The sequence below is a fragment of the Colobus angolensis genome, unplaced genomic scaffold (assembly GCF_000951035.1).
Source record: "Colobus angolensis palliatus isolate OR3802 unplaced genomic scaffold, Cang.pa_1.0 Scaffold230, whole genome shotgun sequence".
In the NCBI taxonomy this organism is placed as follows: Eukaryota; Metazoa; Chordata; class Mammalia; order Primates; family Cercopithecidae; genus Colobus; species Colobus angolensis.
The window spans coordinates 4683772-4697640 of record NW_012115489.1 but is presented as its reverse complement, the minus strand read 5'-3'; the positions used below and the strand labels follow the sequence as shown (position 1 = coordinate 4697640).

General features: G+C 38.7%; 1 protein-coding gene across 4 annotated transcripts in view; it reads left to right on the top strand.

Moving 5' to 3' along the window:
• FYB (FYN binding protein) overlaps nt 1-13869 on the top strand; it is a 166653-nt gene that overhangs the window by 106740 nt on the left and 46044 nt on the right. For all 4 annotated transcript variants that reach the window (XM_011944399.1, XM_011944401.1, XM_011944400.1 and 1 more), the window contains one exon: nt 9697-9853. In XM_011944399.1, coding sequence (XP_011799789.1) covers nt 9697-9853 — 157 coding nt within the window. The remainder of the gene's footprint in view (nt 1-9696; nt 9854-13869) is intronic.

The following is a 13869-nucleotide window of genomic DNA, read 5'->3' as shown; positions in this document are numbered from 1 at the left end:
TCCAGCTACTTAATTAAATAGGATGCTGTACTTCTAATATTCTTTATAAAGAAGACATACTCACACAAATAAAATGTCTTATAAACATATGAAAGAATGCTCAGCCTCACTTATAAATGTGAAAATCCAATTGATATAGTATTAATTTTTTACCTGGCAGGATTATTAAGACCAAAAATGTATGATAATATACATGCCAGTGAAGTTATGGTAAAACAGGTATTCTTCTACCTGTTTAAAAAAAAAATCACTAAATGGCATCATTTACCAAAACTGTGTTTGGTTTTTTTCTTTTTTTGAGCTGGAGTCTTGCTCTGTTGCCCAGTCTGGAGTGCAGTGACGTGATCTTGGCTCACGGCAACCTCTGCCTCCCAGGTTCAAGTGATTCTCCTGCCTCAGCCTCCCGAGTAGCTGGGACTACAGACATGCACCACCACACCTGACTAATTTTTGTATTTTTAGTAGAGATAGAGTTTCACCATGTTGGCTAAGATGGTCTTAATCTCTTGACCTCATGATCTGCCCACCTTGGCCTCCCAAAGTGCTGAGATTATAGGCGTGAGCCCCGCACCCAGCCTACCAAAATATTTTAATGCTCAGTTCTTTTGACCTACTGATTTCACTTTCTAGGAATTTATCCTACAGGTACATTTATACTTGGGGTCAAAGACATACATACAAGAAAAATTTTATAATTGTAATTGCCTAAAATGGCATAAAATAAGCAACAATCTAGAGTTCCTCAGAAGGTTGAATATGGAGTTACCTAGCAATTCTACTCTTGGTATTTACCCAGGAGAAATGAAAACATAGGTCCACACGAAGATATACATTAACATTTATAAAAGCATTCTGTATAACAGACAGAAGGTAGAAACAACTTAAATGTCCATCAGCTGATGAATGGGTAAGTAAATGTGATGATATATGATGAAATATGATTCAGCCATAAGATAGCAGTATTAATATCTGCTACAATATAATTGAACTACAAAAACAACTAAGTGAAAGAAACTAGTCACAAACAACCACATATTACATGATTCTCTTGATATGGAATCTCTGGAATAAGCCAATCTGTAAGAGACCAAAATTAGATTATTGGTTGCCTAAGGCAGCACAGCAAGGATTGGGGATAGAGATGGGGAGTGACTGCCAGTAAGTACAGGTGTTTATTTTTGAGGTAATGTGTATATTCTAAAATTAGATTATAGTACTGGTTGCACAACTGTAAATATATTAATACCATGGAGTTTTATATTTTAAACCAGTTTATTTATATGAATTATACTTCAGTAGTTATTTTTATAACCTAACTGACCAGCAATAATGAGACTGGTCACATAAAATAAGGTAAATCCATGCAATGGAGAACTCCACTGTCATTAAAAAAAAAAAAAAGAAAAAAAATGCCCAGATTGCTCTTTTTGTGCCAATATACAGCGATATCTTTTTAAAATTAAGTTAAGAAAGTGAAGTACAGAATAATGTATGTACCATGGTTGCATTTGTGTAAAAAAATACACAGAATATGTTTCTTGAAATGTCCTTAAGAAACTAGTAACAGCTGTTGTCTTTGAGGCTTATAACTACAATATGGGGGTCTAGAAGAGGGGTTCTTCTTTTCATCATTCCCTCCTATATTTTCTTAAACGTTTTACTGTACAGATATTTATTTTACAATTTGCTTTTTAAAATTAGTTTTCTTTTCTAAAGGGAAAAAGGACAAATGAAAAAGAAAATCAATCAGTGAAACATTAAATGTGTGATACATGTAGTGTTGTTGGGCATACACAGGTATTGACAGTGGAGACCCGCCTCAGAAGCTCACTGTTTAGCTAGGAAGAAAAGGAATAAATAAATGAGAAAGTAATTTATGGCAATTTTAAATAAAATAAAAATGATCTGAGAAAACACATACCAGTGCTCTACGTACAAACAGAGAGCCTCTGAGCTAGGTGTTAACACCGGGGAATCACAGGACAGTCACACCTCACTTCAAAAGGGCAGGTAGTTTTTCAAAATCTTGCTTTTGACAGAATGATCAGATGTGTGGCAATTAGCATGTCATTTCAAGCACAGGTGGCAGTTTAGAAAACTTCTAATAAAAGTTACTGAAGCATGAGGATCCCGATCTCTCTGCACAGATAGAAATAAACATGTCCTATTGATTTTTAAGGAGCCTGCCCCATATAAAACACAACCGTGTTAGTTCCTAGAGTAATTCATAAGTAGCATTGCATACCTACTGCGTGCTTGGCAGACAGACATATTTTGAATTCTTGTAGCAACCCTGTAAGTTAAGAGTCAGTAGTCCCATTTTAATAGGCAGAGAATCTAAAACCCAGAGAAACAAAATAAGTTACCCAGTATCTTACAGCTAATACTGGATGGGATTAGTAGTCAAACCCAGGCCTCAATAACTTCAGCACAAACATTCTTTCTGCCAATCTTTCAGATTCTCCCATTGAAAATTGTTTCTGGTGTGTTTTGCAGTGAAGAATCTGAAAGTAGTATTTGGTTGTTGTGGTACCTACTGGGGTAGATTTAGGGATTTAAACTTCTTCATTCTTGGACCATTCTAAGATTCTCAAAAAAACTAGGATTAGACATGACTTATTTGAGGAAAAAGTGGTTTCTGTTTGTTTATTGTTTTCTTTGCAGTTGACGGGAGTAGACTGTGGTGTATGAATGGGACAGCCAGATCAATTAGTAGCTAAGAAGAATAGAACTATTTATTAAGAACTACCATATCATGTGTCAGATGCTTCTGCAGAGTGTGTGTATGTGACCAATTTGCAGATGAGAAAATGAAGACTTGGAGATGTCAAGAAACTTAACCAAGTCTTCATACTGAGTAATAAAAACTGGAAGGTTTATATAAAAGTGGTTGAATCTGAATTTAAAACTAAGCCTTTCATTCTTTATTTCTCCATGAGGCCATCCAAGCACTTTTAAGATGTAGAAGTAGCAAATGTAGGTTTCTGTCCCAAGAAGTTTGGCCATGAAGAAGAGGAACAAAATCAGCTGGTATCCAGGGTGGGGGAAGAGGTTAAAAAAGGATACTGTTGTGCTTCTTTAGAGTTAAAGATATCGGACCATATTTAAGATGGAAAGTGCATTGAAAAGATGAAACACACAGTTCAGAGCACATAGTAAGTGCTTAGTAAATGTTTCTTGCTTGATGCAATGAAGGAGTTAATAATAAAGGGAGTGGGTTGTACAAGGAAGCAGGCACTGATGGGAACTAAAATGCCCATTAGTATGTGTAAGGAGGAATGCCATCTTTCCAGAGAATCTGGAGCAAAGGAAAAATGGGAGAGCAAGATATCAGGAGATTTTCAGTTAGAATGCAGGACAAGTGGGGATAGTCAGATGGGGCATTCTCCATATTCTTAGTAAAATAAAAGGTAAGGTCATCTGTAGTACATGAGGAAGGTAAGGGTAGGGTCCGGGGATGAAGGAGATTACAAACAACTTTTTTTTTTTTTTTTTTTGAGACGGAGTCTTGCTCTGTCGCCCGGGCTGGCGTGCAGTGGCCGGATCTCAGCTCACTGCCAGCTCCGCCTCCCGGGTTTACGCCATTCTCCTGCCTCAGCCTCCGGAGTAGCTGGGACTACAGGCGCCCGCCACCTCGCCCGGCTAGTTTTTTTTTTTTTTTTGTATTTTTAGTAGAGACGGGGTTTCACCGTGTTAGCCAGGATGGTCTCGATCTCCTGACCTCGTGATCCGCCCGTCTCGGCCTCCCAAAGTGCTGGGATTACAGGCTTGAGCCACCGCGCCCGGCCACAAACAACTTTTATGGTAAATGTGGTAAGGTCTCAGTAAGACTGTGTTTAGTTTAGGTGTGAATGACTATATGTGGCCATGCAACCATAAGAGATTCCATTAAGTGTCCACCCAAATAGTTTTACAAACTACTTGGCACAGAGGTCACCAATATACTCTGGCAGCACCATGTGGTTGCTAGAGCTTTTCTTCTTGTTTGAATGGGCAATGCTATGTACCTACACAGGCCCAGAGAAAATAAAAGTCTATATGATGAGTTGCCAGCTCCATGGCTAAAATCTGAGACAGAGGCTTAATCATTCTCAAATAAATAGATGATGAAATTAAATAATTTCCAAATGTCTTAAGTTAAAGTAACTTAGAAATGATTTTATTTGTGGCACCCCTCAGCCTTGTGTGATCATCTTTTATGTTTATGCAGTGCTTCAAACTTTTTAAGATGCTTTCACACGTATTAGCTCATTTCATCCTTAAACCCCTTTGAGGTAGTTAAGGCTCGATCACTTCCATTTGACAGATGGAGAAACTAAATCACACGGAGATTAAGTGATTCGCCAAAGAAAAATAGCTCTTTGGTGATAGAGCTGGAGATAAAATCAAAGTTTTCTAATGCCTGGTCCAATTTTAAGATATCCCAAGAAAGCCAGAATTAGAAATGCCAAGTCTAGGGTCAGGGTTTTGTGGCAATTGGGAGCAGCAATACTGTGTAATGTCTTTGGTGTTGTAAAGGAATCCATGGATTTAAAAAGGAAGTTGAGAACCAGATCGCCACATGTTCCTTATGACCCCTCGGGACATGAAGACTTTAAGTACCTTCTTAGTCAAAAGTCACAAACATCAGAATCTACAAGGTAGATATCCTAAGTCTTCATAGATTTTTGTTACCAGAATGTTGTAAAAATATCTAGAACCAGCATTTTTGACCAGCAGAAATACATAAAATGCAAAGTTTGTGAAGTAATACAATTTCCATTTCGCATGAGTATACCACCACCCTGGTTGGGTCCTCTCTATTCATTTCCACCTCTTCTCTCCCGACTCCTTCTTCCACTGCCCTCAAATCCACTTTTCTGTTTATAGAATTTTAGTTTCTGACAAAATCTCACCATTTGGGGTAGCCTGTATTTCAGTGAACCTGGAGCCGTTCTTCAAGGCAGGGCCAGATAACCACTGAGCACTCACTGACTCATGGAGGTCTCTCCTGGTCATTTCCTTGTGGTAAAATGGCCCCGGTGCTCCACCCATTCCAGCATGCCTGAGCAGAGGAACATAACTTGTGCAATATCTCTTCCAAACTTCCAAAATTAAAAAGGATGAAAAGTTTAAATCAGAGGTTATTAACTTCCCAGATTTTTAAGAATTGTTTTTGTGTTCTAGAAAATATTGCAATTTCACTCCCCGTTATTCGCAATTCTCCCCATTTTTCTGTAACCAGTACAAACTGTTCCCTAATAAAAATATAGTCAATTTTCCTTAATTTTGTCATTAGTCACTCAAGCTCCCACTTGAGTGATTAGCAAGATGCCTATTATGTCCTTCTTGAAGCCTTGATCTCCTGTTAGAGTACTCAGAGCACAGTTCCTCTGTCTGTCTCAGGACAACAGTGGGTAGTAGGTTGCAAATTGATCTGATTAGCTCATTGCTGCTGAACCATCCTGCACTGTCCAGAAGACCAGCTCTGCCCACTGCTACAGGGATCCATATCCCTGCACAATCCTGTCATTCTTTGAGGATAACATTCCACATGGTCTTTTCAGTTCCAGTACTTTCAAATCACAGGTATCCAGGCAATCCCCCCTGAGCTTTGGGAGATGAGATACATAAGTAGATCAGAGTTTTAGGTGTTAGCTCTCAAATTGCACATCCCTAATTCGTAATGCCAGCTGAGGTCTAAACCTGTTGTTCTTTCCCCTTATTTCATGTCTTCCTTTTATGCTATTTCAAACTTCCCCGATTTCAGTTCTTGAGGGTTTTTTTTTCCAGCCAGCTAGTATCAGTCATTCATCTTTAAGAACCTATTTCTTACTAGCTTGAATGTTTACATTTCTGCTGTCTGGTTTCCAAAATCAAATTCTAAGGCATCTGAATTTAGCATCCAGAACACCCCAATACGTGAGCCTTACAGTCTCTAGAGCCAGGTCTTTCCTGCATTAAACTGAAAACACTCATAAAATCACACTAAGAGGAAAAATACAAATCAAAAAGCTGAACTTACACCCAGATTGTAGGACAGTTTGCTAATGTGTCTATTTTAACTTACTAATAATTTTCATTTAATTACCTTGAGAAGCAGTAGAGCATAGCAGAAAGTGCATAGACATCATAAAAAATTGACTAGAGTTCAAATTCTGGCCAAGTTTGAACCCCACCGCTACTGCTTACTAATTCTCTGAACTTGGGTAGTTTTCTTAACTATCAAATGGAAACTAGATAATAACATATACCCCCATAGGGCTGTTATACAGAATAAATAAGATTACATATGTAGAATGACTAGTATGGTACTTGCCAAAAGTTGTGTGATTAATTAATATTATTTAATATCATTACTCCCAGATATTTTTATCTTTATTGTTTCTATTCCTTTACTCATTTTACTGCAGTTCAATATTCATCCCCTTTCTTTCCATCAGAATAAAAACATATTTTTACTTTTGAGAATGTTAATAGTTCTAATTATATTTTAGTACACTTTATAAAGTCCAGATTGAGATTTTAGAGTCAATCATTAGATTCGAATGTCAATCGTTAGACATTAAAGTAAGTCTAACTGGTTTTTTCCTCTAGAAAAACTAAGATGCTTTTCCTTAGAATTATTTTGTATACATGCAAATGTATTCCTAGCAGTATTTGAAAGTGACCACACGTTTTGCAAAGCAAAGTGTTTCACTGCCACATACTAGTGTAACATAGGAAGACTTTAGCATATGTTCTCCCAAGGTTGATGAGGAAGAGCGAGCTCAATTAGTTTAGTGCCTCATTACATCTTTCAAATTATCTTTGACAATTTTCCAAAACTACTTTTTCTTTAAAATCTAACCACTCCTTTTCCATCTCGCCCTGCTTTCTGCTGGTTTTGCTGCATTCTCAGGTGAGCCCTACTCTGCTGGTGGCGAGACCACTGCCGGCAACTCAGGGAGGACGCCCTTCTAGTTCCAAGTCCTGTAGAAGAGCAAGCACACCCCTTCCTGGGTTGCTCAAGTTATTATAACCGCAGAAAGGAGAATAGATGTCCAGTAAGCAGAACTACAGAGGGCCCCTAGGTGCCTCATCAGAGTCTCGTAAGCCTGTGTAAAGTCAGAAAGCCTGGGTTTGGGGAAGTCAGTTTTCAGTGTTTCTAATTCAAAGGTCTCACCATTCCCTAAACCAATTCTGTATCTTCTCACATGTTGGCCTTAAGTTACTGTCCCAGGATAATGCCTCCTCCTTGTCGAAATCTTTTCCATGAAAGGATAAGTCACAGATGGCTAATAAATATTTTTCTCTCTATTTGGATGGCTTATTAATATCTACTCACAGAGGTGTATTCTCTTTGGGTACAGCTTTTAAATCATTTATGAATCTACTGAAGCATATTATTTATGAATTAAAATAACTGGATGCCATTTTCATCTGTCTCATTCACTAGAATTTTTAATGTTTATTCTATGATGAAAGAGGCATGTCAAATTAGTAAGTAATAGCTAATCAGACAAATGGTGCAGAACATTTGCTAAATGATTTAGGAGCAACAACAACCATAAAATTAAATCTCTATCTCACACCAAACTCCAAAATAAATTACTAATAGTTTTAAAGAGTTAAATGTAAAAAAAAAAAAAAAAAAAAAAATGGAGCCACAGCGAAGTAGGAGAAAATATACTGTTTATAATTATCTGTTCTCAAATTAGGGAAGGCCTTCCTAAAGATAATGTGGTGACAGGAATTATACACGAAAGGATTGATTGAATAGATTAGAGGAAAAGTCTGATATATCTCAAAATTTTTATTTTAGTTAGGACAAAAATGAACTGGATTCAACATTTCTAACGTAAATATCTTGAGTTGGAGTTTTTTATTCATGAGATTTACAGGGGAACTAATTCTGTCTACCTCCATCCCCAAAAACTAGCTGCAAAAGCAGAACTATTCTTGTGGGAACTGTTCCTGGCCTGGAGGGTCTGGAGTCTGCAGTGCAGGGCCTGAGCAGTCTTTAAGACTCCAGAAGAAGGGAAACACCAGGGTGAGATCAGAGAATGAAGAGAGAGGGCAATATGGTCAGCAATTATCCTAAGTGAAAAGCTTTGGCAAGAGGGAGAAATATCTAAAAGAAATTAGGAATGTGTTTGTGTCATATACTGTGTAAAACCTTAGCATTACCCTTGTAAAGAAATTTACAGTGAAGTGCCGTATGTTTTTTTGAAGTTTGTAAAGAGGTTTTATTCATTGTGTTATATTTTTTAATGTATGGACAGGCAAAAGCAGGATCCAAAGCAGCCTAATTACATTAAGGTCCAGTTAAGAAACAAAAAGACTAATATCCTTAATAAAAATATTTTAGAAACCAACAAAAGGAAAATACTAATTTTGAAATAGGCAAAGTATTTGAATAAATAATACAGTTAAAAGGAGGCTGGGCGCGGTGGCTCACACTTGTAATCCCAGCACTTTGGGAGTACAAGGCAGGTGGATTACAAGGTCAAGAGTTCAAGACAAGCCTGGTCAACACAGTGAAACCCTTTCTCTACTAAAAATACAAAAATTAGCTGGGCACGGTGGTGGGCATGGTGAAATCCTGTCTCTACTAAGAACACAAAGAGAAACCCCGTCTCCAATAAAAATACAAAAATTAGCTGGGCATAGTGGCAGATGCCTGTAATCCCAGCTACTCAGGAAGCTGAGGCAGGAGAATCGCTTGAACCTGGGAGGCAGAGGTTGCAGTGAGCTGAGATTGCGCCACTGCACTCCAGCCTGGGTGACAAAGCTAGACTCCCTCTCAAAAGGAGAAAAAAAAAAAGGAAAATGGTTATAAACATGAAAAAAGACCTCATTTGTGCTCAAAGGCAGGTAAAATTAAAACAAAATGTTTGTTAAGATATTATCCTCTTTTCCTCTCAGAAAATCACCCCAAAATGAGAAAGAAATTAAAATTCCACATTTAGGAAAACAAGGCAACCTGCGTAATTCCAAAGTCCTATATATGAAATCAGAAAGTCAATGGAGGAATGAGTGAGAGGAAGAGGATCAAAGCAAAGAGGAAAGATATAGACACAACTGATTCTAGTCACTATTTAGCAGATAGAACCTAGGAATTTTTTAGGTACCAGCAACGGTATGCTGATAAATGTTTAACAACCAGGAAAAACTCTGTGTGTATGTATGTGTGTATGTGTGTTATGCATATATACATACATGTAATATATTTTATTGATGTAAAGGATGAATAAGACCAGGCACAGTGGCTCACACCTGTAATCCCAACATTTGGGGAGGTCATGGCAGGGGGACTGCTTGTGCCCAGGAGTTCAAAACCAGCCTGGGCAACATATCAAGACCTCATCTCTACAAAAAGTTTAACATTTTTTTAAAAACTTAGATGGGCATTGTGGTACTCGCATGTAGTCCCAGCTACTCATGAGGCTGAGGCAGGAAGATCCCGAAAACCCATGAGTTTGAGCTTACGGTGAACAGTGATGAAGCCACTGCACCCCGGCCTGGGTAGCAGAGCGAAATCCTGTCTCACAAAAGATATATAGCACACAACATAGTAATAATAATAAAATAAACCTACTCTTTTTTGAAAATTCCATATAGCCAGTTGTTAATTTTTGCCAAATTATTTTATCTGCAGCCAACTACGGTTGCAATTAACAATCTTCTTTTGGAAGATTTGTCTTAATTCATGGTATTGTTTGCTTTGCTTCTTAGGTACTAGCAAAGGCCAGACGTCTTACTCAACAACTTCTCCGCCACTACCTCCACCATCCCATCCGGCCAGCCAGCCACCATTGCCAGCATCTCACCCATCACAACCACCAGTCCCAAGCCTACCTCCCAGAAACATCAAACCTCCGTTTGACCTAAAGTAAGCAAAAGATTATCTTGCCATTTCTTGCCCCGTCTCTTGCCACAGATTTTCAAACTATGCTTGGTTGAATGCTGAGAGTTCCATGGGAAACTTCTGGGTCTACAAAAGTGGGCAGCTGGCAGGGAGAAGAGCTGACCAAGCTGACAGTGCAAATACCCCTAGAATTGCTCAGTTCTGAGTCATTTTTATTTATCTGTTTTATGTTGGGTTTCCCCGTAAGAGTTTATTTGAAGAAAATTTCCACTGTTTTTAAAAAAGTTCTGAAGCTTTCTTGAGAACCACCAACTCCTCCACTATCACGATCACCACCAGTCCATCACCATATTTTTACTGACTGTTCATGATGTGCTAGGAATTTTATATATATCATCTTTATAACCTTATTGATTAGATAGTATCATCATTATTTCACAGATAAGGAAACGGAACTTTAGCTCTGCAAAGAAGCCAGGTAACTTCTCCAAGATCACAAAATAGTGTAGAATAAAAATTTCAACCAATGTTAGTCTGAATCCAAAGTAAGTGTGCTTTAAACTACTATGCTAAATAGCCTCCTTTAATTAAAAAATAATACAGATTTTCTCTCACCCATCAGAATTTTTGGGTGGGTGTTAGAATCTAGGAAACTTTTTTTCAAGCCTGCTTTTGCTTGAATTTTCTTAGATGGTATTTTTCAGAAATGTCAGCACTGTAGAGGTTGCTGTGCATGGGCTCTTTACCCAGGATTTAATAGAATAGTTGGTAAAGGGGAAAGCAAGTGGCAGGTTGGAATAAAATGGAATGTCATTTTAAGAAGAATGTTCAGACAACAGCAAGCATAAATCCTTAAGACAAAATGGACTAGATATTCCCTTTCTTCTCGTAGAAAATTGCTTAACATGATTCTCCTTTATCACAAATAAGTTATATCTCAACGTATTTGTACAATTTGGTTTACCTTCACTTAAATTCCCCTACTGGATTGATGTTCCTTACAACAAAAGTACTTAATATCCATAATCCACGTAATGGAAACTGTTAATAACAATATTGGATTGACAGATTCCCTGAAATGCTTGATGACTACAATTTAGGGAAAGGATAGAAAACATATTTGTCATGCAGAAATGCCATCATTTTTTAACTTTAATATGCTTTCTTGGGGGTTTAAGGATAGTAAGGAGAAGGTACTAGAGCAGCTTCATGGCTATTATCTTATATATGATCTGGGTTGTGCATTTATATTAACCGCACACCCTTCCAGACATTTGAATTTATGGATGTCAGTTTAAAGCCTCTAATCCTCCATGATATTTAGCTACTTTGTTTTTTCAAAAGGGAAAATGTGCATAGTGAAAGACTTTCAAGCTCCCATCAGAAAGCTCAAGTAAATTCCACAGTGCAGCAATCTCTGGGTTAGAAAAATTTCCCCAAGAAGGGGAAGCTAGAAATGCATAGAGGAAATGAAATCAAAATGGGCCTTGATGTTCAGGCTCAAAAGTTTATATTTCACATGAAGGGGCAATGTACAGGGTAGTCTGTAAGAAGAATTGTGAAAGATACAGGTGTTTCTGTGCTTCTCACAGCAGTAGTCCTCAAAACACATACAGGGGTATTTCCCAAACATTCCCTCTGCCAACCTGCAAGCATTCCTCCTTTTTCTAATCAAAGACCACTCTCAGGTCAAGATCTAATACATTTCCTTTACAGTCATGCAACAAGTATTTTTTGAGCCACTACATTGTGCCTTTGTAATAGGAGTTCAGGAAATATTAGTAAACAAACAAAGACCCCTGCAAAGTAGGGACTAAAGAAATGAAAATAATAAATAGGGCTGGGCACAGTGGCTCACGCCTGTAATCCCAACACTTTGAAAGACAGAGGTGGGAGGATCGCTTGAGTTCAGGAGTTTGAGACCAGCGTGGGCAAAATAGTGAGACCCTGTCTCTACTACGCATTTAAAAATTAGCTTGGCATGATGGCGCATGCCTGTAGACCCAGATACTCAGGAGGCTGAGGCAGGAGAGTTGCTTCAGCCCAGGAAGTCTAGGCTGCAGTGAGCCTAATTATGCCGCTGCACTCCAGCCTGGGTGACGGAGCAAGACCCTGTCTCAAAAATAAACAAGTAATAAACGGGTAAAGTATATGGTATTAGCACTAGATACTTCCTAACATATTTCCTAAGGGAAAACAGAGCAGAGGTAAGTGGTGGAGGCGGAGTGTAAGGGTGGCGTTGGGGACAACATGTTGCTACTTGAGAGAGGCGAGGGTAGCTTCCTATATATGTATACTTTTGCACCAACCTAATAGAAAGTGATACTTGAGCAAAGATTCAAAGGAAGTAAGGGAGTTAGACATGAAGGAAGACTGTTCTAAGCAGAGAGAGCAGGTAGAGAGAGCAAGGAAAGGAACAGTAGGGAAAGAGTCAGCTCATGTAGGGCCTTGTAAGCCGTGACAGAGACTGCAACCCTTACCTTAAGTGAAATGGGAACCAATTAAAGAGCTAGAGCAAAGCAGTGATGTTTTCTGACTTGTGCTTTATAAAAATCACCTTAATGGATATGCTGAGAAGAGACAGTAGGTAGACAATTGTCAAAGCAGGGAAACCAGTTAGTCAGATATTACAGAAATGCAGGCAAGCTATGCAGTAGCACTGACCATGTTGAGAACAGTGGAGGTGGTGAGAAGTGTCCATATGTTGGGTGTATTTTGAATGGAGAGACAAAAGAATTTGGATTTAGGGTATGAAGGAAAAAGGGGCATCTAGAATGGGTGGTTCCAGTGTTTTTGGCCCAAGCAACTATAAGGATCATGCGTCTGTCAGCCCAAGTACCACCGTGAGGAGGCTGAGGATGTCAAAGGATGAAGATGTTAAAATTATGGCAAATCTAAAGATCTCAAGAATTTTTATTTGCACGTCTAAAATCGAGCAACACTTTGTTCCATAAAATAAAGTAAGTGTTCCAATGAGTGAAGCAGAGGAGGTTGGCTTTGTAAACAAAAAGAACTGAAGAAAGCAGACACAAAGAACAAAAAGTGGATTGGTCATTTTAAAGTTACTTTCCTTGTAAGGCAGGTACAGGGAAATAGAACAATAGAAAGATAATGGATTGGTTAACATCAGGTTACTTCAGGTCTCTCTTTGTTGTAAAGATTAAAACAGAGCTTCATTATTATGATAGAAGGTGAAAATTGGCCTCTTTGGGCAACTAGACTGTTCTGTCTCTCTCCTGATTTCCCAAAAGGCCAGATAACAACTCAGTTTCCGTTTGGTGAGCATGGGTGATTCCATTTTGAATTTTAGTCGGTCTTCTGGGGCGCAGTGCAGGAATTTAGTCCAAAAAAATGGCCTCCTAGATTTTGTTTAACAAAAGTGAGCAAGTTTTGTTTAACAAAGGTGAGGAAGATCTGGAGGTCATGGCTATGTTAAGTTTGAGGTACCTTTTAAGCATTCACTTGGGTAAGAAGTGGAGAGTTTGGGAGAGAGTTCTGGGTTTAACATAGGGGAGAAATAGGAATATATTCCACACTGAAAGTCGTGAGGCTGGTTAAGATGACCAAGGAAGGGAGTGAAAACAAGGAAGAAAAGAACTGAGCTCTGGGGCACTGTAACTCTCTGAGGCCTGGTAGGAGGAGAAGGGGCAAAGGAGAATAAAAGGAACAACCAATAAAGCAGGGGTCCTGGAAGCCCAGGAAAGGAAGCATCCAAGGAGGAGTCAGTGAGCAACTGTGTCAGGTGCTGGTGGAGGCCAAAAAGTGAGGACTGTGGAGGTCAGTGCAGGGGAAGTTGTCAGGAGTGGTGGGGATACAAGGCTGGTTGAAATGGCTTTAAAAGAGTATGAAAGGAGAGGAATTGGACAGAGAAAATATATACAACTCCTTTACAAAGAAAGGGAAACCAAAGAAATGGGACAGTAACTGATGGGAGAAATGAGATCAAGAGCCTTCTTAAAGATAGTAATAACAGCACATTTGTAGGCTGATGGGAAAGATCCAGTCAAGAGGGAAAAATGGTAAGGGTGGAGAGAGGGGAG